Here is a 20,424-nt window from a genome sequence, read left to right on the forward strand (position 1 = left end):
TATCTAGAGCTGCTCCTGTCTAGAAAATTTAATTTTTATTGGCAGTATTGAGGGGCCTGGTGCCAATGAGATAGGTGATCTGCCACCTGAGTCACATCTCTATCCCTTTTTGGTTTAATTATTTTTGCACAGTACTCAGATCTCAGCCTCTTGAGTAGCTAAGACCATAGGCATGTCATTGTTACCTGGCTCTGAGTATAACAATTTTGAGTAACTATTATTGAGAGTGAAAACAAGAGGTCTAGATTCCCATAATGTTAACATCTGACACTGAGAAACATTTGCTTATTATCTGTCTGTCTGTCTATCTTCCATTCTTCCTTGTGTGTATGTGAGTCCTGGGGCCTGCACTCAGGACTTGGGCACTGTCCCCCACACACAAACATAAAAATATTTATAGGGGCTGGGAAGGTGGCTCAGTGGTAGAGCACTTGCCTTGCATGCATGAGGCCCTGGGTTCAATTCCTCAGCACCACATAAGCAAAAAGAAAAAAAAGCCGGAAGTGGCACTGTGGCTCAAGTGGTAGAGCACTAGCCTTGAGCTGAAGAGCTGAGGGACAGTGCCCAGGCCCAGAGTTTAGGCCTCACAACCAGACACAAAAAAATTTTATATATGTATGAATATGTGTGTATGTATATACAAACATAGCCATGTATGTTTATATGTACACACATACACACATTTACATGTACATGTACATCCTCTTGGTCCTATTTCTCTGGAGACCTCTGATTGTTATAGGTGTTTGTCATCAAGAGTAGTTCTACACAGTTTCCCCTTTACTAGTACATGTTAAGAAATTTTTCAGAAAACAATTCTCCAATCATTGACAGCTAATGAGAGATCCATTCTAAAAACAGGACAAACTTTTAGGAATACACTTCTATGGCAAAAATAATGTGAGAGGGTTGGGCTGGGTGGCTCACGCCTGTAATCCTAGCTACTCAGGAGGCTGAGATCTGAGGATGGCAGTTCAAAGCCAGTTCAAAGCCAGCCTGGGCAGGAAAGTCCATGAGACTCTTATCTCCAATTAAAAAAAAACAAACACTAGAAAACCGGAAGTGGCACTGTGGCTCAAGCAGTAGAGTGCTTGCCTTGAGGTGAAGAGCTGAGGGACAGTGCCCAGGCCCAGAGTTCAAGCCCCATGACCAACAAAAAAAAAATACAAAAAAACAAAACAAAACAAAACAAAATAATAATAATGTGAGAGGTAATTCAGAAGTCCTCCCACTTCTAGTTTAATTAAATTAAAACTACTGTGTCAACATAAGCAAAACTTCCTTTGTTGAGACTGTCTGAAAATACAAGGATATGAGATTTTACCCTAGTGGTTCTTCAAGAAATGTGTTTTAAAAGTGGACTCATTAAAATTTTTATAGCTTTCACTGTATGTATTTGCACATATTATACTTTAAAATATTTCCTTGAGGGCTGGGGATATAACTCAATGGTAGAACACATGACTAGCACATGTAAGGCCCTGGATTCTAGTCTCAATACCAGAAAATATTCATTAAAATTAAATGAAAATTACCTTGAACATTGGGTGCCAGTAGCTCATGCCTATAATCCTAGCAATTTGGGAAGCTAGGACTGGAATGATTGGACCTTGACACAAGCTCTTTGCAGAAAAGCTTACAATATTACTTCTCAGCTTATAACTGGTTATAGTAGTGTGTCATCCTAAACTATATGTGAGCTTGAGATTGGGAGAATCAAGTTTCCAGGTCAGCTCAAACAGAAAAGCCCAGGATACTCCATTTCAATGGAGGGAAGCTGGACGTTGTAGCCCATGACAGTCATCCTGGCAAGACTTGAAGCCTAAGATAGGTGGATCACTGTCCAGGCTCTTGTGTGGGAAGGAAATGAGACCCTATCTTCAACTACCTATGAAAAACAAGGTTGGAAGCATGTCTCACTGATAGAGCACTTGCCTAGCAAGTACAAGGCTCTGAGTTCAAACCATAGTAGTGCCAAAAAATTGCCCTAAAATTGCATAATTTAAAAAATCAGTGGTTGTACAGGAATAGAATCTTAAGGACTGGTCTTCTGAATTCTTTTTTCTTATATGATTATACTTGAAGGCCCTGATTATACTTACTTCTTTTCTTTTCAGGACTGAGACTAGGACTCAAACTTGGTACCTGGCACTTTTGCTTATTGGCTAGTGTTCTACCAACTGAGCCGTGCCTCCCTCACCTTTGATTAAACTTAAAGGCGAGGTAAACAGGACATTAATAGTCTATGATTGTAAACATAGGCAAACAATAATCATCATTACATCTCTATAATCAAATACCTCTACAAATCAGGGTTTGGAGTAACCATGTATTTGATAACTTAGAACATTATAGTAAAACTGAGGATTATAATAAGGTTGACTAATTGATCCCAGCTTGGCTAGAGAAAATGGGAAAAAATATGATGAACTTAAGGATTCAAGTTTCCCAATCAAGCTCAACAAAAATGAGCAGGAAACTTCCATAGCACTGAAGGAAATTCTTATCTTCTGTAGCCCCAGGGCTAAGATTGTTGAAAAACAAGCCAGGCCATCATCCTTACTGTGGCATCTTTTTTGAACTTAAAGCCATTGATAGGGAAGAATCAGGATTATGAAACTCTGGCATGGGAACATGTGGGAAGATCCCGATAAAGCTGGGGGTAGTAAACCCTGGTATTTTGCTGAGACTTTCACATACTTTGAAGTTATCTTTGAAGAGACTTTAATGATCTTCTGTGGGGGTTGTTGTGTTACAAGATACTTTTGATTCTTCTCTGGCCCTAGTTCCCAAACATTCTTTTTTGTGTCTGGAAGTAAACTAGTTTGAAGTCTCAGCACTCACCAAAAGTTAAGATGCAATGAGATTTGTCTGATTTTTTTACCCATGTGTACAAAGGTTGAGAGTAAGTGGGGGAGTAGAGGTTAAGAGTACAGGATGATTGGGAAAAAAACATGAAGATCTATCAGATTGAATGTACTGGTACTGGATTCTGGATTTATGGATATATTTCAAGGGGTAGAAAGAGCTCTAACAGTTTGGATGTTGATTAGAACCCTAAACAGAGATGAAATGCCTCAACTTCCTTGGTATATTGTGTACAAAGGCTTATGGAGAATAGAATGTAGAGGTTCCAAAGAACACACTATTAATGACTCTGAGACTTAAATTTGTGAGAAGACCCCCCTCCCCATCAAGAATCAGAAATGTCAAAAATTCCAGTGGGAACTATTGCTGTGGACCTGTTTACATACATTCATTGGGGTAACTAGATCCCAGACTGGCATGGGAAAGAGAAGACACTTAATAGCAAACACAAGGTGAAGCAGCAATAATATCTTACTTTCAGAGACTGACTGCACTGCCTTAGCTGATCATGATGTCCTTTGAAAAGAAAAACATAGGCAGTCTACTAAATTTTTCCTTGATCAGTGTAAGTGGACAAGCTTTAAATAAGAGTCCACAGAAAACTAATTGGAATCACCAAAATGAAGAGTCACAGCTTCTCAATCACTTCCCAGATTTTAGCCAATTTACATGCCTAATGCAATCCTGAGCAAGGTGGGTTGATACTGCTAGATACATACTGCTCATTATGGAACTCAGGACAAATCTCAGCAGAACCACAATCTATCCCTAGGGTTCTTCCATGCCACATCTGCAAATGGAACTGTTCATATGTGGTTGTGTGTGGAGAGTGTAGTAAGAAGGTCTACACCAGCATGCACTTTCCCCCTCCTTGCAACTTCTTCTTATGGACTCATACCCCTCTTCCATTCATTCTCCTGCTCTTTCCAGGGCTCCTCTTCCTCACTCTCAGATAAAGTTAACTCAGGTGCACTGGGGGGCAATAACTTCAAAGTCTCAGTGAAAACTGTTTTCCCTAGTTCATGATTAACTGAGATCCAGCTAGGCAGAAGAGCCTAGACTACTGACCCTGACAACAGCAGCTGGCAGTTTACATACTACCTATGTGCCAGCAAGTATGATCAACATACACACAGACACACAGTGCTGTCCTTGAGGTCGCAGAAGAACCCTGAAACAGCTCTCATACCTTCCACTTTACTAGAAGAGTGACTTGTCCCCTAGTTACTAGATAGCAGGACTGGAAATCCACCATTTCTCTAAGGCCCGAGTAGCCCTGCTATTGCAGAGATACTGCCTCCCTGTGGAAACAAGAAGCAATACATTATTCACTCTGCACCCAGGGCAAGGAGCAATATGGAGGATGAATGTCCCAAAAAACTACTAAAAGTCACTGACCAGTGTTAGGTATAAACTTCAATCAAGGCAATCAATTTTGTTTCTTTTGAGATAGGTTCTCACTGTGTAGCCCGGGTGGGCTAGAACTCTAACCTTTTGCCTCTGCCTTCCAAGTGCTTGGACGACAGGCCTGTGCCACCACACTTGGGAAGAAATTATGAATGGGTAATAAATGACTGGATAAAGAAAATGTAGAAGACTAAAACTGGATCCTTAACATCCTGAATAAATACGAACTCAAAATGGATCAAAGACATTAATCTAAGACCTGAAACTCTGAAACTATTAGAGGAAAATATAGGGAAACAATTCTAAGATTAGGCATAGGAAATAACTTTTTAAATAGAACTCCATAGCCAGGAAATAAAAGCAAGAATTGACAAATGGCTTTCTATCAAATCTAAACAGCTTCTGCCTGGCAGTGGAAAGAACAGATTGAATTTAAGAGAAAATCTTAATATGACTTAAGAGAAAAATCTTTGCCAGCTGTTTATCTAAATGGAATGAATATTCAGAATATATAGAACTCAAAACTTAAACACTGAAGGAACAAATAAGTTGGATGCCTGGCTCATGCCTGGAATCCTAGATACTCAGCAGGCTGAGTAAAAGAGTAAAGTCAAAGAAAACTGACTTGTTTGTCAGCCAAAATTTGGCCTCACTAAACCATGGCCACCACTGACCTGAATTCAGAACCTTCAATTTTACTCTTACTGATACAAACAGTTCTCCAACCAAATGGTGAGAGGTCCAAGGTCCCCTAAACCCAAGTTCTTCTCTACCTTTGATCCAGAGACCCCCCCCCCAACTCGTCCTGTTCTGCCCACCAAGTTCTTCTCTGACCTCCACTTCTGAGCCACCCCTCCTCCCCCTCTTGTGCCTTGCTCACAAAGTCTTTCTCTGCAGAAAGCCTCCCAGCCCAAAGGCAACTTTCTTTATCCTTTTTTAAATTTTACTTTATTTTATTTTTGTTTTTTGTCTGTCATAGGCCTTGATCTCTGGGCCTGAGTGTTGTCTCTGAGCTCTTCTGCTCAAGGCCAGTGCTCTACCATTTGAGCCACAGGGCCACTTCTGGTTTTCTGGCGGTTAATTGGAGATAAGAGTCTCACAGACTTTCATGCCTGGGCTGGCTTTGAACAACAATCCTCAGATCTCAGCCTTTTGAGTAGCTAGATTTACAGGCATGAGCCACCGGCGCCTGGCCAACTTTCTTTATCTTGGAGCAGCTCAATCTTCGCGCCCCCCCCCCCCCACTCTCTCTCTGAGAACCTCCAGATTGGAACAAGTCATCCCAGCAACAAACCTGGACAGTCCTGGTGAACAGGGACCACACACGACCAGACAGTTGGGAAAACTGCTCAGCTAAGAGGGGATGGTATCAGATCTTAAATAGAGTCACTTGGTGCTTGTCCTTTCAAAATTGACCAGATCTGGGAGATCAAGAGAAAATATTTCATAAGCATGCCTATCTAATATCCATACCTATCTACCATGTAACTGTTCAGGTACTTAGCATTCTTGCTTTTGTTACCTGCTATTTCTATTTCTCATCCATACTATATAGTCCAGACATCTATAATCCAGTTATATAAAAATCCCTCCTTCCCTGTAATAGGCCACAACTGGGATTATGCTCCAAGTGGAACTTTTCTGACATGTGCCTAGGGTATGTTTTCCTCTGTCATTCATCTCAACTAGTCCTGCCACCTTGTCAGCTTTTTGCCTGATCTCACCTTTTTCAAGTTTATAACAGGCTAACAGTCCTCACTGAGGACACTACCTGGGAGCACATCAAGGCCAACGTATTACTGCAGGCAACCAGAGGGTTAGTTTACACCATTATGCCCTGTCCAACACAAACATGGACCCTGAAGACTCCAGCCCCAATGACTCCTCAATGCCCCCATGTCAGCAGGAAGTAGCCAGAAAAGACCATGACATCCCTCAACTTTTTATACTCCTTCAGGGCTTCAAATGATGGGAAACTACCTTATTCTTGTAACTCCATGTTGCTCCCCTCTCTGCCCATCCTTTCTATGTATCCAAAGATGAACTATGAAGGATTGATTCCCACCCTGTTTTCCCAGGTGCATACAGATACCAGGGAACCCACCAAAGATAAGTGCAGACTGCCTGACTCCAGCAGGACGATCTATCTAAGCCTGTCTGTAAACATTCCATCGTGGGCCCAACTGAATCCCACTCCCCCTCCCTTGACCTAATGGCTTTTTCATTAACCTCTGCCTCCTTAATCAGACCTCATAAAACCCCATTCCTGAGCCCAGCTCTGATACACAGTCTCCAAGCCCATGGGAATGCTGTGTCCCTTGCTGCTCTATCTCAATAAACAGTCTTCGCCTGTGGAACATTGAATCTTGCCTGTTTCCTTCTCTTCTCTTCCATTTTCTTAACACCCATCAACAGATGAATGCATGGAAAATATCATATACACATATAAATCAACTATAAAGAAGAAAGTAGTTATATGGTTTGCAGGAAAACGGTTGGAACTGGAGGCCATCAATTTAAGCCAAATAAGCCAGACTCTGGAAGATAATACCATGTCTTCTCTCATCTGTGGGATTAAGATCTAAAAAGAAAGGGAGAAAGTACATGAACATTAAAAATGAGGCCATTTTCAGGGAGGGGAACTAGTTTGAGGTAGAATGAGGGAAAAGCCAGGGAAATATAAGTAAAGTACATTTTCTGCACATATGAAAAACATTTTTAAATCTTTGCAAGAAGTTTTAAGGTGATTTAAGAGGGGATAACAAAGAAATTGAGGGGACAAATATAATTAAAACACATTATTTACAAGTACAGAAATATAACTGAAAACACTCACTTTGTACAATAAATGTGTGTTATTAGTGATAACGGAATTCTAAAAAGAAAACATGGTATATATGCTCAATGGGGTTTAATCAACTATAAAGAAGAATGAACCGGTGTGGTTTGAAGGAAAGTGAATGGAATCAAGATCATTTAAAATGAAATAAGTCAGTTTCACAAAGACAAGTATTATGTGTTTTCTCTCACATGTGGGACACAGGGAAGAAGGGCGACATGGAAATAAAAGGGTGGAGGACTTCAAGTGGAAGAGGAAGGGCAGGTAGTAAAGGTAATAGAGGAGTGCATATGACTGAAGTACATAATACCCATTATGAAGATGTCATAATGAAGCCCCATATTTTGTGCAATTAATATGCATTAGTTCTTTGTGTATGTGCCAGTCCTGAGGCTTGAACTCAGGGCCTGGGCACTGTTCCTGAGTGTTTTGCTCAAGGCTAGCACTCTATCACTAGAGCCACAGCTCCACTTCAGGTTTTTTTGGGGTAGTTTATTCGCGATGAGAGTTTCATGGACTATCTTGCCTAGGCTGGTTTCAAACCATGATCTTCACATCTTAGCTCCTGATTAGCTAATATATTTTAATTTCAAGAAAAGAAAATCTGTAATCTTACTATATATATGATAAACGGCAGTAGCGTCTATGGCAATAGCTACCGGACCCAATGCAGCCTCTGCCACTGGCTGAGGGTCAGGCTCCCAGTCCGCATGGGCTGAAACCAGCTGTGACTCCCATCACAAGTGACTGGGGCCGCTGAGAGACGGGGCTTTGCTGGGACACCAAAATGCCGCGGAAGACACTTCGGCCCGGGCGGAGGGGTCAGTTCCCAGTGCTGCCCACCACCTCGCCCAGTCATAGCGCTTCCACCGGAGCCTCGTGGAAGGCACAAGAACAGATAGTGCTCTCTTCTCCATTCTGGACCCACACAGAACTAAATAAACCCTGACTCCACACACGAAGGCCCAAATTTTAAGTGACAGTATGGGATCAATCTCAGGACTACATTTGTCAAAGCACATCATTGTATCTAGCCGCCTTTGGATCTTGTCGAGCCTCATCTTGTCGTTGACCAATCAGAAGGCAAAATTTGCTTTCAGAGGCGGGACTAGCAAGGGACTTATTGGAAGACAAGAGACAGATCCAGAGGGCGGTCCTGAAGACCCCTAGTGACCTCTCTGGGCAGTAGGTTGTGGACAGGAATGGGCGGAGTCTTTAGACTGGATCTTAGGGGCTTCCAGAAAGAAACTGGGAAGCAAATTCAAGAACACTGTGATCCGCAGGCGAGATGAGACTCGGAATCTCCAGGGTGTTGGACAAATTTTGATGCCCAGAAGTCTGAATTATTATAAATAAATCTCTTCCAAGAAATTACCTCCATCCCGCGGAATACAGGTTTGAGAATCAGTGAATCATAGCGGATTTTAAGGGTCTGGTTACTCTAAGGCTGTTGGGAAGAAGCTCTTACTTGGCTCACTATACCGGGCTCGTTCCTCCCAATCCCCGGAGACCAAAAAGCTATTAAACCGGAAATGGGACCACTTCCAAAGCAGCTGAAGCTAGGTGGAAGCCTGGGAGAGCCCTAGCCCCTCCCATGTCAGCATCCTTTTGGGCTCTGAACGCGGCGGGGTGGCGTGAGGCCTGCTGGGAGATGTAGTCCAGAGCTCAGTTCTGCGCTTGCGCTTTGAGCAGTTGCCGGTGAGCTGGGGAGAGCTGTGGGCGCCGAGGCGGTGAGTCCCGGAGCGGCCAGAGGGCGTGGCCGTCCCTGGGGCGCAGGAGCGGGTAACGGGGCTCCCTTCGCCAGCCTGGGCCTGTGGAGCTGGCAGATTCCAGATGTGCTCTGGGCGCTAGGCGCAGAGAGCAAGGAAGGGCGGCGGGCCCCTATCCGATCAGAGACCCCGTCGCCGCTCCCTGCGACCTGGCCAGGCCTTCCTGGGAGTCTTCCCAGGGTAGGAGTACCCCTCTGGGCAGATGGACCTTGTCGCCTAGTTGCTATTGGAGACCACACCCGTGAAATTGGCATCAGATTTTAAAACGAGCTTTTAGACTTTTCGGGGCATGTCAGGCTTGCGTTTTCCCTAGTGCCCTCTTTTCTTACCGTTTTACTAGTAGGCCCTGTAAGGGTGGGTTTACTCCAGGGAGGTTTAAGGGAAAACCACTAATCCCACAATGAAATGAACTTTTAACTGGGCAGGGCCCATGGAAGGAAACCCGAAGGGTCACTTCCCTGGTAGACGTGATGGAAGGTTTTGGGTCAGTTATGGGGAGGGCTGGCCAGCTGTGAAGCTGGAGCCAATTAACGGGTGGGTCTGCAGCCAAAAACCGCTGTTCCTGGATTCCCTCCAGCAATGGTTGGATGTCTAGGCTCAGGAAAGTAGAAGCTTCCTAGGAAGGAGTCGTTACCAGCAATAAACTTTAATTGAGTCCTTTCCTGGTGCCAGTCAAGCTGCTATTCACTTTCTATGCAATTGGTTCTGCACAGGATACTTTATGAACTCCAAGTTATGATTATGCACACCTTGCTGACAGATGGATTGGGCATCAAGATACCACAACAAGTAGGTTATTGTGCCTAGATCCATCTGCCACTAGAGTTGAGTTTACTGTCACTGTAAAAAGGGTTATGAGGATACAACTTCAATTTTTGATGACTGAGTAGGAAGAAAGTCATGAGTATTTTTTTTTTCAGCAATCCCTTCAAGAATCTTTCCTGGAGAGGAAAGGTATATCAAATACAGGTGCAGGTCATATGACCTGAGGAGACCTCAAAAGTGTTGTGTTGTTCCTCTTATATTTACTTTTAAAGCCTTCATATATTCAGAAACACAAGACACATGGAATAGACTCAGAATGTGTTTAAGGCAAGCAAATCTAAAAATACCTGGAGGCTTATTAATGGCATAGTTCTTACACTTGGGTCCATGGAAGATTAGAAGAGAGGTGCCCATTGGAACTTTTTATCATAATGTTTACTGAGAACTTTATTTTTGAGTAGTATGACTGAGAAACTAAATTTTTAAAATTAAAGTATCACATGAGACCATTGACTATCATATGGACAAGCACAGCTTTGAGTATGTTGATGAACTTTGAGATCTTGCGAACATCTAAAATATATGAGGAATTTGTGTGTGTGTGTGTGTGTGTGTGTGTGTGTGTGTGTATTTTACTGAAAAGTGAGTCTACAACTTTTATCTGATTCTTAAACCACAATGAAGAGTTTCAATTGTTCATTTCGGTCTTTGGGGGAAAAACATGAATATGCCCTCTTCTGACCACTGCGGTTTCTCTTTTTTCATATTTTCTTGTCTTCAGCTTTAGGTGGCTCCCCTGAATTATTAAGTAAAAAAACATAAACAAACCAGGAACCAGAGACCTCAGGCCCCAGATCAATCGTAAACTTCTAGAAAGGGCAATGGCTGTGGCCCTAGGTTGTGCCATCCAGGCCTCCTTGAATCAGGGCTCTGTGCTGCAAGAGTATGACACAGACTGTGAAGTATTCCGCCAACGTTTCAGGCAGTTCCAGTACACAGAAGCAGCTGGACCTCATGAAGCTTTCAACAAACTCTGGGAGCTTTGCTGTCAATGGCTGAAGCCAAAGATGCGTTCTAAGGAACAAATCCTGGAGCTGCTAGTGTTGGAGCAATTCCTAACTATTCTGCCCACGGAGATAGAGACCTGGGTGAGGGAACACTGCCCAGAAAACAGAGAAAGAGTCGTGTCTCTGATAGAAGATTTACAGAGAGAACTTGAGATACCAGAGCAGCAGGTGAGAAAGAGTTTGGGGTCTTCATCCTTAGGCCAAAAGAACCGCTGAGGCAGTTGGGTCTAGACAAGGCTTTTTATGTCCATGCCATTCTACAGCCTCAAGACTTCTCCACGGCCCATTCATTTTTCTCTTCTGCTGGAATCATTATCTGGGTCAGTGGCTGTCAACCATATCTCACTCCATTCCCTCTCTATAAGACATACATTGTAATGTCCTCTGTATTGTCATTAAAGGAAATTCATGGATAGCAAAACTCATTTAAATATTGGCCTGAAGGCCAGTTCAAGCCACAGCCTGTGTCTATGCACTCTGAATGTTTATAATGGTTTTACTTTGTTAAATAGTTGTTTTAATCAAGAAGTAGATGAAGTGATAAGGTAAATGTGACCCACACGTTTGCAAACATTTATACTTGGGCATTTTTTTTTCCTTCAGAAGCTTTTCCACCCTTAGTTGTGTAGCCTAGAAAGGATAAAAGGAAAGGGAATGAAGTCAGTTGTAAGCTAGTATGTATTTCTGCATATACATATTGCAGATTCACCTCACACAATAGCGCTAGGAAATCCTTGCATTCACACAGCATCCCTGCTGCTTAGAATTGCTATAATGGGGTTAGTCAGGAATTCTTGCTACAGGTCAAGTGCTATGAGAAATGTTGCTACCTGTCACATGATTTCTCAAAGTAGTTTCTTTTTTTTTATTGTGAAAATACCGTACAGAGGGGTTACAATTACATGGGCAAGGTAATGAGTACATTTCTTATCAAGCATTGGTACCTCCTCCTTTGTTTCCCCTTCCCATCCCTTCCCATCTCCCCTCCCTCACCCCCCCACTAGTTTCTTCTTATATATTGTTTCCTATGACCTCTGGAAAACTGACATGTGTGGCTCATTGTACTCCTCCTGGGTTAGCAGCTTATTTGGAGTGAGAAAAAATTAGTTTTGCTAATTTTGTGGGTCTAGATTGTGGAATGATGAGTTCTGGCCTTTCCTCCAGGTCAACATGCATGACATGCTTTTGGAAGAATTGGCACCGGTGGGGACAGTACCCATGCCACCAAATATGCACCTGGAGTCACCTGCACTCCAGGTAATGGGAACTGTCCAGGACCCCCCGGTAGCAGAGGCCTGGATCCCACAGCCAGGGCCACAGGAGATGGACTATGGTGCTGCTGGTCAATGCCAGCCCTTTCTGGATCCTGGTAAGACAAGGATTTATTTTCTGTTTCTCTGTTGGAGAGTTCAAGAGCTCTAGGGGTTTGTATTGGGAAGAAAAAAGTATTAATTCTCCAATCAAAATGGACCTCTTAAAGTATTGGAGAAGGGAGAGAAGGAGTAGGAAATCTCTCTGGAAACACTAGCAAGGAACAATGGTCTTTGGGTAGATTGGTGCTCAGAAGTAGATAAACTATTGGCCTTTCTCAATGGGCTTTTCTTTAAAAAAAAAAAAAAAAGCAAGATTAGTATTTGGGAAAACCTATGGTTGGAGATAAGATCCTCCAGGTGAGGAATCATTTGTCCATCTTTTGAGCTATAGGATCTGTAATGTGGTTCACAGAGACCAAAGTTACTTTTAGCATAAGTACTTCATTCAGATTGAATACCCAAGTAATATGTTCTCTTCAGATCCTTGAAGGGGGTGCAGTCACAGAGTGTAAAGGAAATAAATACAGCCTAGAAGAGTTCTCTAAGTGTGGTAAACAGGTCCTCTACATCAGCATAACCCAGAGGTGCAGAGGTTACACACTTACTAGGTAAGCCCTTCACAAGCAAAAGTTTCAGAATTAACCAGCTGCTGGTGGCTCATGCCTGTATTCTAGCTACTCAGGAGGCTGAGATCTGAGGACTGTTCAAAGCCAGCCTGGGCAGGAAAGTCCATGAGACTCTTATTTCTAATTAATCACCAAAAAGGTGGAACTGGAACTGTGGCTCAAGTGGTAGAGTGCCAGGCATGAGTAACAAAGCTAAGGGATAGCATCCAGGCTCTAAGTTCAAGGTCCAGTACCAGAATGCACACACACACACACACACACACACACACACACACACACACACACACACATTTGAGGCTTACTGCCCATGTGACATGACATTGTGAGTTGCAGAAGGCACAAATCCAGTGGAGAAAGGCAATGAGAAATCATAGCCAATGAACTCCTGTATTTTCCTTCCCTTTGGGGTTCTTATACATTGTTGTCCATGCTCCCTGCCCCTGCCGTTGATCCAAGTGTGGTCACAGACAGCTTAGATATTGTGGCACATGGGCCAACTGTGTAATACTGACACAACAAAAGAGACCAAGAAAATGGAAAGCAATCAAGTATAGCCAAAGTTACAAAGGAAAAATGTCTGATATGTCCATAGTACCACAGAGTTTAGCAACTACATGCCTTTTCTCATCTTAACAATTTTTTTACATATCCAAGACTTTTTTTCCTAAGTAATTTGCCAGCTTTTCATCTTAACAATTATTAAGTCATCTGACATCATGATCCCCTGGGAAGAACCAGGCTCTGTGCTAGATTTTGGGATTCGGTAGGACTCAAGGCCGAAAAGCATTGGGATTCTTAGGCTCTGGGCAGTTCAGCTATGTTCATAGGAGAGCTTGTCTGTGCGTGAAGTGGGAGGTGCATTGGAGGGTGTGGGATGCTGGAGAGTGCATTGCAGGGCCAGCTCGACAGCTTTAGGTGGAAAGAGAGGGGTGTGGATAAACACTCACAGGATGGACTGCAGGGCTAGCAGTTTGAGGGGTGCAAGTAAAGATGGGAGAGGACTCTGGGCAGGAGGATCATCATGTGCAAAAGCTCGGGGACCAGAGAAAAGAACTTGTGCTGCTCTGTGGGGGGTGGACAGGAACAAGGGGAGCAGTGTTGATGAAAATGAGATCAAAGGGATGATCCCTATTTTATTTAGCCGGTGTGGCTGCCTGGCTGTTAGTTGATGGGTAAGAACAGGTGAATGTGACATCTAGCTCTCTGTCCAGTGACCTGGACACGTGGCAATATTATTCACTGACATAGACAATATAGTGTATGGTGAGAGGGTAAGATTTGCTGCCTCAAGGTGATGTTAGATTTGACCATGTAGTTTTTGGGTACTACTGCTAAGTATATTTTAAAGAAATGGCGAGAAAGAGAAAACTCAAGTCCATATTTAAATCGATTGGTTAAATCAGAACCATATAATATTATAATGTTCTGATCTTGCATCACTTTCATTTTATAGGCCATTACATACTTCAAAAATTAATGGATTTGGGCTGGGAAGGTGGCTCAGTGGTAGAGCGCTTGCCTTGCATGCCTGAGGCCCTGGGTTCAATTCCTCAGCACCACATAAGAAAAAAGCTGGAAGTGGCGCTGTGGCTCAAGTGGTAGAGCGCTAGCCTTGAGCTGAAGAGCTGAGGGACAGCGCCCAGGCCCAGAGTTCAGGCCCCACGACTGGACCTCCCCAAAAAATTAATGGATTTATATGTAAATGCCTGTTACTAATGGTAGAACTTAAATTAATACTGTTTCAGCACACAATTCATTGACTTTCCATTAATTAGAATGTTCATTCCTTTTGTTTTGTGATTTTGATACTGGGTACTGGGGCTTGAACTCAGGGCTGAGGTATACTGCCTCTGGACATTGTTTACTCTTCCATTTGTGCCACAACTCCACTTCTTTTTTTGGTAGTTAATTAGGTATGAATCTCACAGACTTTCTCACCTGGACTGGCTTTGAACCATGATCCTCAGATGTCAGCCTCCTGAATTACTAGGATTACAGGCCTGAGCCACTGGCACCTGCCTTCTTTCTGTTTTTGTTCTGTTCTTAATCTGTTTCTAAAAAGTCTTTTGTAAATGACTGCAATGATGTAACAGTAATCGAGGAGGAAGTAGATATTAAGAGGCCATGTAAGGGCTGGGAATGTGGTTTAGTGGTAGATTGCTTGTCTAACACACATGAAGCCCTGGGTTCGATTCCTCAGTACCACATAAACAGAAATAGGCCAAAAAGTGGCTCAAATGGTAGAGTGCTAGCCTCGCACAAAAGAAGCTCAGGGACAGTGCCCAGGCCCTAAGTTCAAACCCCAGGACTGGTAACAACAACAAAAAAGAGGTGATATATCCTGGAAATCAGCCTAAACTCTGGAAAAGTCTTTTTTTTTATTATTGTGAAAACACCATACAGAGGGGTTACAATTGATGAACCAAATTATCATGCTTGCCTTTTTTTATGACCAGGATATCCATTACCAAAGCTTGATGTGAACTTCCCATTGGATCATAGGGAAGAGCCATGGGTGAAGGAATTACAGGATTCCAAAGAAATGAAACAATTACTTGATTCCAAAATAGGTAAGAAATCAGGATAAAAGAGCTTAGAATACTGTTGAGGAAAGTGTATATTCCTGCTAATAATTTCATATACCTCTTCATTTTCTTTCCCTTTTTTGTTGTAGTTTTTGTGGTGGTTGTTGTTTTGGTCAATCGTGAGGCTTGAACTCTGGGCCTGAGCACTGTCCCTCAGCTCTTCAGCTCAAGGCTAGTGCTCGGCCACTTTGAGCCACAGCCCCACTTCCAGTTTTCTGGTGGTTAATTGGTGATGAGTCTCACAGTCTTTCCTGCTGGGGCTTTGAACCATGATCCTCAGATCTCAGCCACCTGAGTATCTAAGATTATAGGTATGAGACACCGGTGCCTGGCTTCTTTCACTTTTTTTTCCCCTCTCGGAATGCAATGTCATATATGTTTTCTATTTCTTAGGGTTTGAGCTCGGCATTGAAAATGAACAAGATGCTTCAAAACAGAAAAAACTGGAAAATATGTATCCATTTATTGTAACTTTAGAGGGCAATGCTCTTCAGGGTCCTATTTTGCAAAAGGACTATGTCCAGTTAGAAAACCAATGGGAACCACCTCCAGAGGATTTACAGACAGATTTAGAAAAACTTGTAGATCCTCCAAACCCTACTCTAGGAGAGACACCTGAGACCTCCAGTTTGGAAGAACCTCTCAACCCTAAGCCTCAAAAGAAAAAGAATCCAGGGGAGAAACCCCATCGGTGTCCTCAGTGTGGAAAATGTTTTGCTCGGAAATCACAACTCACTGGGCACCAGAGAATTCATTCTGGAGAGGAGCCTCACAAATGCCCTGAATGTGGAAAACGGTTCCTTCGTAGCTCAGACCTTTATAGACACCAACGACTTCATACAGGAGAGAGACCCTATGAATGTACTGTATGTAAAAAGCGATTCACTCGGCGGTCACACCTTATTGGGCACCAGAGAACCCATTCTGAAGAAGAAACATACAAATGCCTGGAGTGTGGGAAAAGTTTTTGTCATGGATCGAGTCTTAAAAGACATCTGAAAACTCATACAGGTGAAAAACCTCATAGATGTCATAATTGTGGGAAAAGTTTTAGCCGGCTGACAGCACTTACTTTGCACCAGAGAACACATACTGAAGAGAGACCTTTTAAATGTAATTACTGTGGGAAAAGCTTTAGACAGAGACCAAGCCTTGTTATTCATTTAAGAATCCATACAGGGGAAAAGCCATATAAGTGTAGTCATTGTTCAAAAAGCTTCAGACAGAGGGCAGGCCTAATTATGCACCAAGTGACCCACTTTAGAGGACTTCTTTGAGAATTGTTAAGGGAAGAAGTAGGTCCTACAAAAATTAACACTAACCCAAAAAATTGTAGCCTATAGTAGCTTGTCTTGGAAGAACCGTATAAGAACACTTTCTTAGGGGGTATTTTTCAAAACCTGTCTTCCAAGGTATATGACTTCTAGAGTATCTACCTATTCTTGCAACATTCCTACATTTGATTTATCCTGTGTATGCAACCTCTTTTTTATTGCAATGGCAAGTTTTGTGTTGTAAAGCAACCATATGATACATATAAACACAAAGCATGTAAATGATGACGGTCTTTGTAGGGGTAGGGTCAATATAATCAATGATTATGTCTATCTAACATATCTGTTATAGCAGTACCATACACATTCTGCTATAATATTATTAAAGGTGATTATGTGACCACAAAGCTTTAGATGTGCCCCCAGTTGGCAACAGGAGGCAATGAATTTTGTCAAACAATAAAAATGTGTCAGTAGTATGAAGATGAATTTGCCTGGTAAGATAAGAACTGGGTCATTGCCATTAAAGTTTTTATGTTTAAAAAAGTTAAGATTTTTAACTTTGACTTGAGACTTTTGCAAAATTTGCTCACCTGAATTTGGCAGTCTGGTATGGTGATTAGAGCGGAGTAGTAAGTTTGTAATTAAGCTCTAGGGCTGGCAGAAATCACTTGAGAGTTGAAATTGTACCAGTAGGATTGAAATTAATTTAGATTGATGCAATGCCTTTTCACTCTCCTTTGGTAATTCAGTCAAGTGACTTTCAGTGCTTTTAAATTGTACCCATTCTTTAATTCAGTGTCATCCAAGGTAAATGGCATAGACCATTTAGTTCTACAACATATTCTGCAGTTAAGTTTGGGAATTGCTATCTACCTAGATTCATAATGCATATCAGTTTGTGAGAGAGATCCTAGTCTAGTAAAGGAAGATAAAGCACCTCTTTTGGCTCAGTGTTTTTCAAACTTATTTGATGTCCACCTAGTATTAACTTAGAGAACTAGTATTCTGCAAACACTTTCTGAAACACACTGCCTTATGCAAATACCTTTATAGCTATCAGTGTAGTCTTTTTTGAGGCCAAGCTAGTTATCTCCAGCTATTTCAAGAGTTCTCTATAAAACTCTTTAAAGACATACATCTTGTGTATCATACAAACATATAAATTTCCCAGTGATTCTCAATGTTTTTGCATTTACTTATTATTACATACACACACAGACACATACATACATATTTGAAAGAGGTAAGGGTCACTAATTCAAATGATTTATAACTTATCTGGTAATTCTCAACCTTTTTCAGTTTTAGTTATGATTACACACACATACATGCACACATATCGCTACTTATATAAACATTCTCATATAATCATGATAATTCAAATTCCCATAATAAGGGAAGAAGTCTCTGCATCTGTTAAACTGTTGATATGTGAAAATATCTGTTGAGCCTAATTCCTTGTTATCAGATATAAGAAATGGAACATTCAAGCATTTTCCCTTTATGAAGATTTCCAGCCATCCTTTCCTTAAACTAAGAGTAGGGAAAATACATCTCTTCTCTGGCATTGAAGTTCTTGGAAGTGATGTCTAAGTATTTTGGGGTTGTGTACTATGTGCCTAACTAGTCCTAGGCTTAATGGAAACTAGCAATGAAGTATAATTCATAGGTAAGACATTAAGAGTATAATATCTCTAGTTAAACAAGAGTTGGGAAACAAATGGAAAATAATGCAAGGGAGTTCATAATTAAGTGCCAAATCATATCAAGTGCCAGAGCCAGGATGTGTCTTTAATTTGTGGCATCCAGGTCCTTGTATTATGCTGCTATAAGCCTGAGGTTAAAATTGAGACCCCAGTAGCAATAAACCTCACACGGGAGGAGTCTGAATGTAGAGATGAAAAATTCCGAATGTAATGGCTTCTCTTTCTCTCTTGTGGAATAGCATTCAAACCAGAACAGTGCCTTAGAATGGATGTACCCAACTGCTCTGTATTTATACAATATTTTAATAAAGTGGTAATGTATATATGCTCTTCCTGCTTCTCTCACATTAAGTAGTTGAACAACCTAGAACTGCTTCCTGAACAATGGCAACAAGCATCACTATTGATTCCTGTTCGCATTCCAAGTTGTATTCACCTTTTGTGTCAATAATCCTGGTGCTGCAATTTAGGCATTATTATTTTTTTTAGCATTTAATAGAATAAATTTTAGCTAGTAGGGTTAAATATAATCATAATATTGAGCTGTGCACACCCTTTCATCTACATCATAAACTCATGCTTAGATTTTTGCAGGTTAGAAAACATGAATAATTGTGGCAGTCAATCAAGAAATATGTGAAATCATTCTTGGAAACAGATTACATAGAACATTGCATATTATGTGCCTAATTAGTGCATATACAACATTTACCTCCTATTACAAAGAGTAAAAAATAATACCCACCTCATAAATACAGTGAAAATTGAGCAAAGTATATTTTGTTTAGGCCCTACCTACATAATAGAAGCTTTCAATAAATTTCCAGCAACGTATTCTCATTTTTTGTTCTGTAAGGGTAAAAGCATTTAAGGATATATATTTTTTCTCCTAAGTAGAGCTTTGATTACATTCCATTATTTTACATATAATGCTCTTGATTTCAAATTTTTGCTACTGTATTTTTCATTATAACTATCCTTTGACCCAAGATATATATTGTGTTGTCATTTTCCTTTTAAGTTTTGGCTTTTCTATGTTGCAATTAGGAGATAGATTTCATGTTATTTCTGCGTATAACCTCATTTTGTCTCTTTTTATTCACAAATATTAATTATAAAAAGGGTTTTTATGGTGGCATTTCATTTATGCATATTTTATACTTTGATCAGATTAATTCCTTCTATTGCTTCCCTTCCCTCCCCCTATTTTTCAACAGCCTTCAGTGGATTTCTTTATAACATCTTCATATGTATACAATGTATTAAATCAATTTGGTTTCTTAAAAGATTTATATTTGACAAAATTTGATAGCTATCCTATATATTCTAGAAAACAAGTGTTTCTGTTCATGAGTACAAATGTAGAATGCAGTCTTTGCCCTGTCAATTGCTTTAATATCTTTAGGATTATTCCTGTGACATAGAGATTAGATTGTTCCCCATTCTGAGTCCCTCCCATTTTGTACTCCCCCTTCCCTTGGTAAAGGTCTTGGTCCCTTTTCTTTCCCTTTCACTTCATGTGTTCTATGAATGATGTATAATGATTGTTAATAGCTGCCTGAGTATTATTAAGGCTACCAGTAAACACAGAAGGCTAGAAGGCCTAGAAGGAGCCACATCCCCACTGGTAAGCCAGGCTGACAATGCTCACCCTCAAGATATTATCCTTTTCTTGCCTCCTAAAAGGAGTGGGAACCTCGAGTAGTCTATCTAAATTTTTGGCAACCTGAACAAGATTGTTAATGTAGAAGTATGGGGAAAATAAATAAATAAATAAAGAAAGAAATCAGGCCTCATATGTCTTACCACAAGGTGGCAGAAAAGGGTCATAGAACTCTTCCTCTTGCATTTGCTGCCTGCTGGGCATCTTGAAGGGAAATAGCTTAGAGCCCCTGCAGGAAACTGCCTGGGAATTATTCCTCAGCCTTCTCAGTCCCAGCTTCCTGGTGTTAGTTGGAAATAACCACACTTTATGCTTACACCTGAGCCATCCTCCAGATTCTTTCCTAGTCCACCGTAACACATGTGCAATGAGTTGTAAAGAGAATCTATTTCTTAAGTCTCCCTTTTGCAGTCAAACTGCCTTACCTATTCTACAGTTCTAGTTCCCATGAGATATGGATGATGGACTATATTCCTTTCTCACATGAATAATATTTGGTTGATTTCTATGAAGTCTTCTCCAGCTTAGAGTTAGGCAGG

The 20,424-nt window shown here is 41.3% G+C and overlaps 1 protein-coding gene across 2 annotated transcripts; it reads left to right on the forward strand.

Annotated features, from left to right (window-relative positions):
* The first annotated feature begins 8,811 nt into the window (after nucleotides 1-8,811).
* Znf449 (zinc finger protein 449) lies at nucleotides 8,812-18,750 on the forward strand. Of its 2 annotated transcripts, none has more exons than XM_042697518.1 (5): nucleotides 8,812-8,844; nucleotides 10,430-10,883; nucleotides 11,880-12,084; nucleotides 15,111-15,224; nucleotides 15,633-18,750. In XM_042697518.1, the coding sequence occupies exons 2-5, from the start codon at nucleotides 10,530-10,532 to the stop codon at nucleotides 16,514-16,516; spliced, it is 1,557 nt and encodes a 518-aa protein (XP_042553452.1). In that variant the 5' UTR covers nucleotides 8,812-8,844; nucleotides 10,430-10,529; the 3' UTR covers nucleotides 16,517-18,750. The 2 variants fall into 2 exon arrangements, with proteins under 2 accessions (XP_042553452.1, XP_042553451.1); XM_042697517.1 differs by lacking the exon at nucleotides 8,812-8,844 and adding an exon at nucleotides 9,586-9,672.
* The last annotated feature ends 1,674 nt before the right edge of the window (nucleotides 18,751-20,424 follow it).

Source organism: Dipodomys spectabilis, unplaced genomic scaffold (genome assembly GCF_019054845.1).
Source record: "Dipodomys spectabilis isolate Male_0828 unplaced genomic scaffold, ASM1905484v1 ptg000221l, whole genome shotgun sequence".
Lineage (NCBI taxonomy): Eukaryota > Metazoa > Chordata > Mammalia > Rodentia > Heteromyidae > Dipodomys > Dipodomys spectabilis.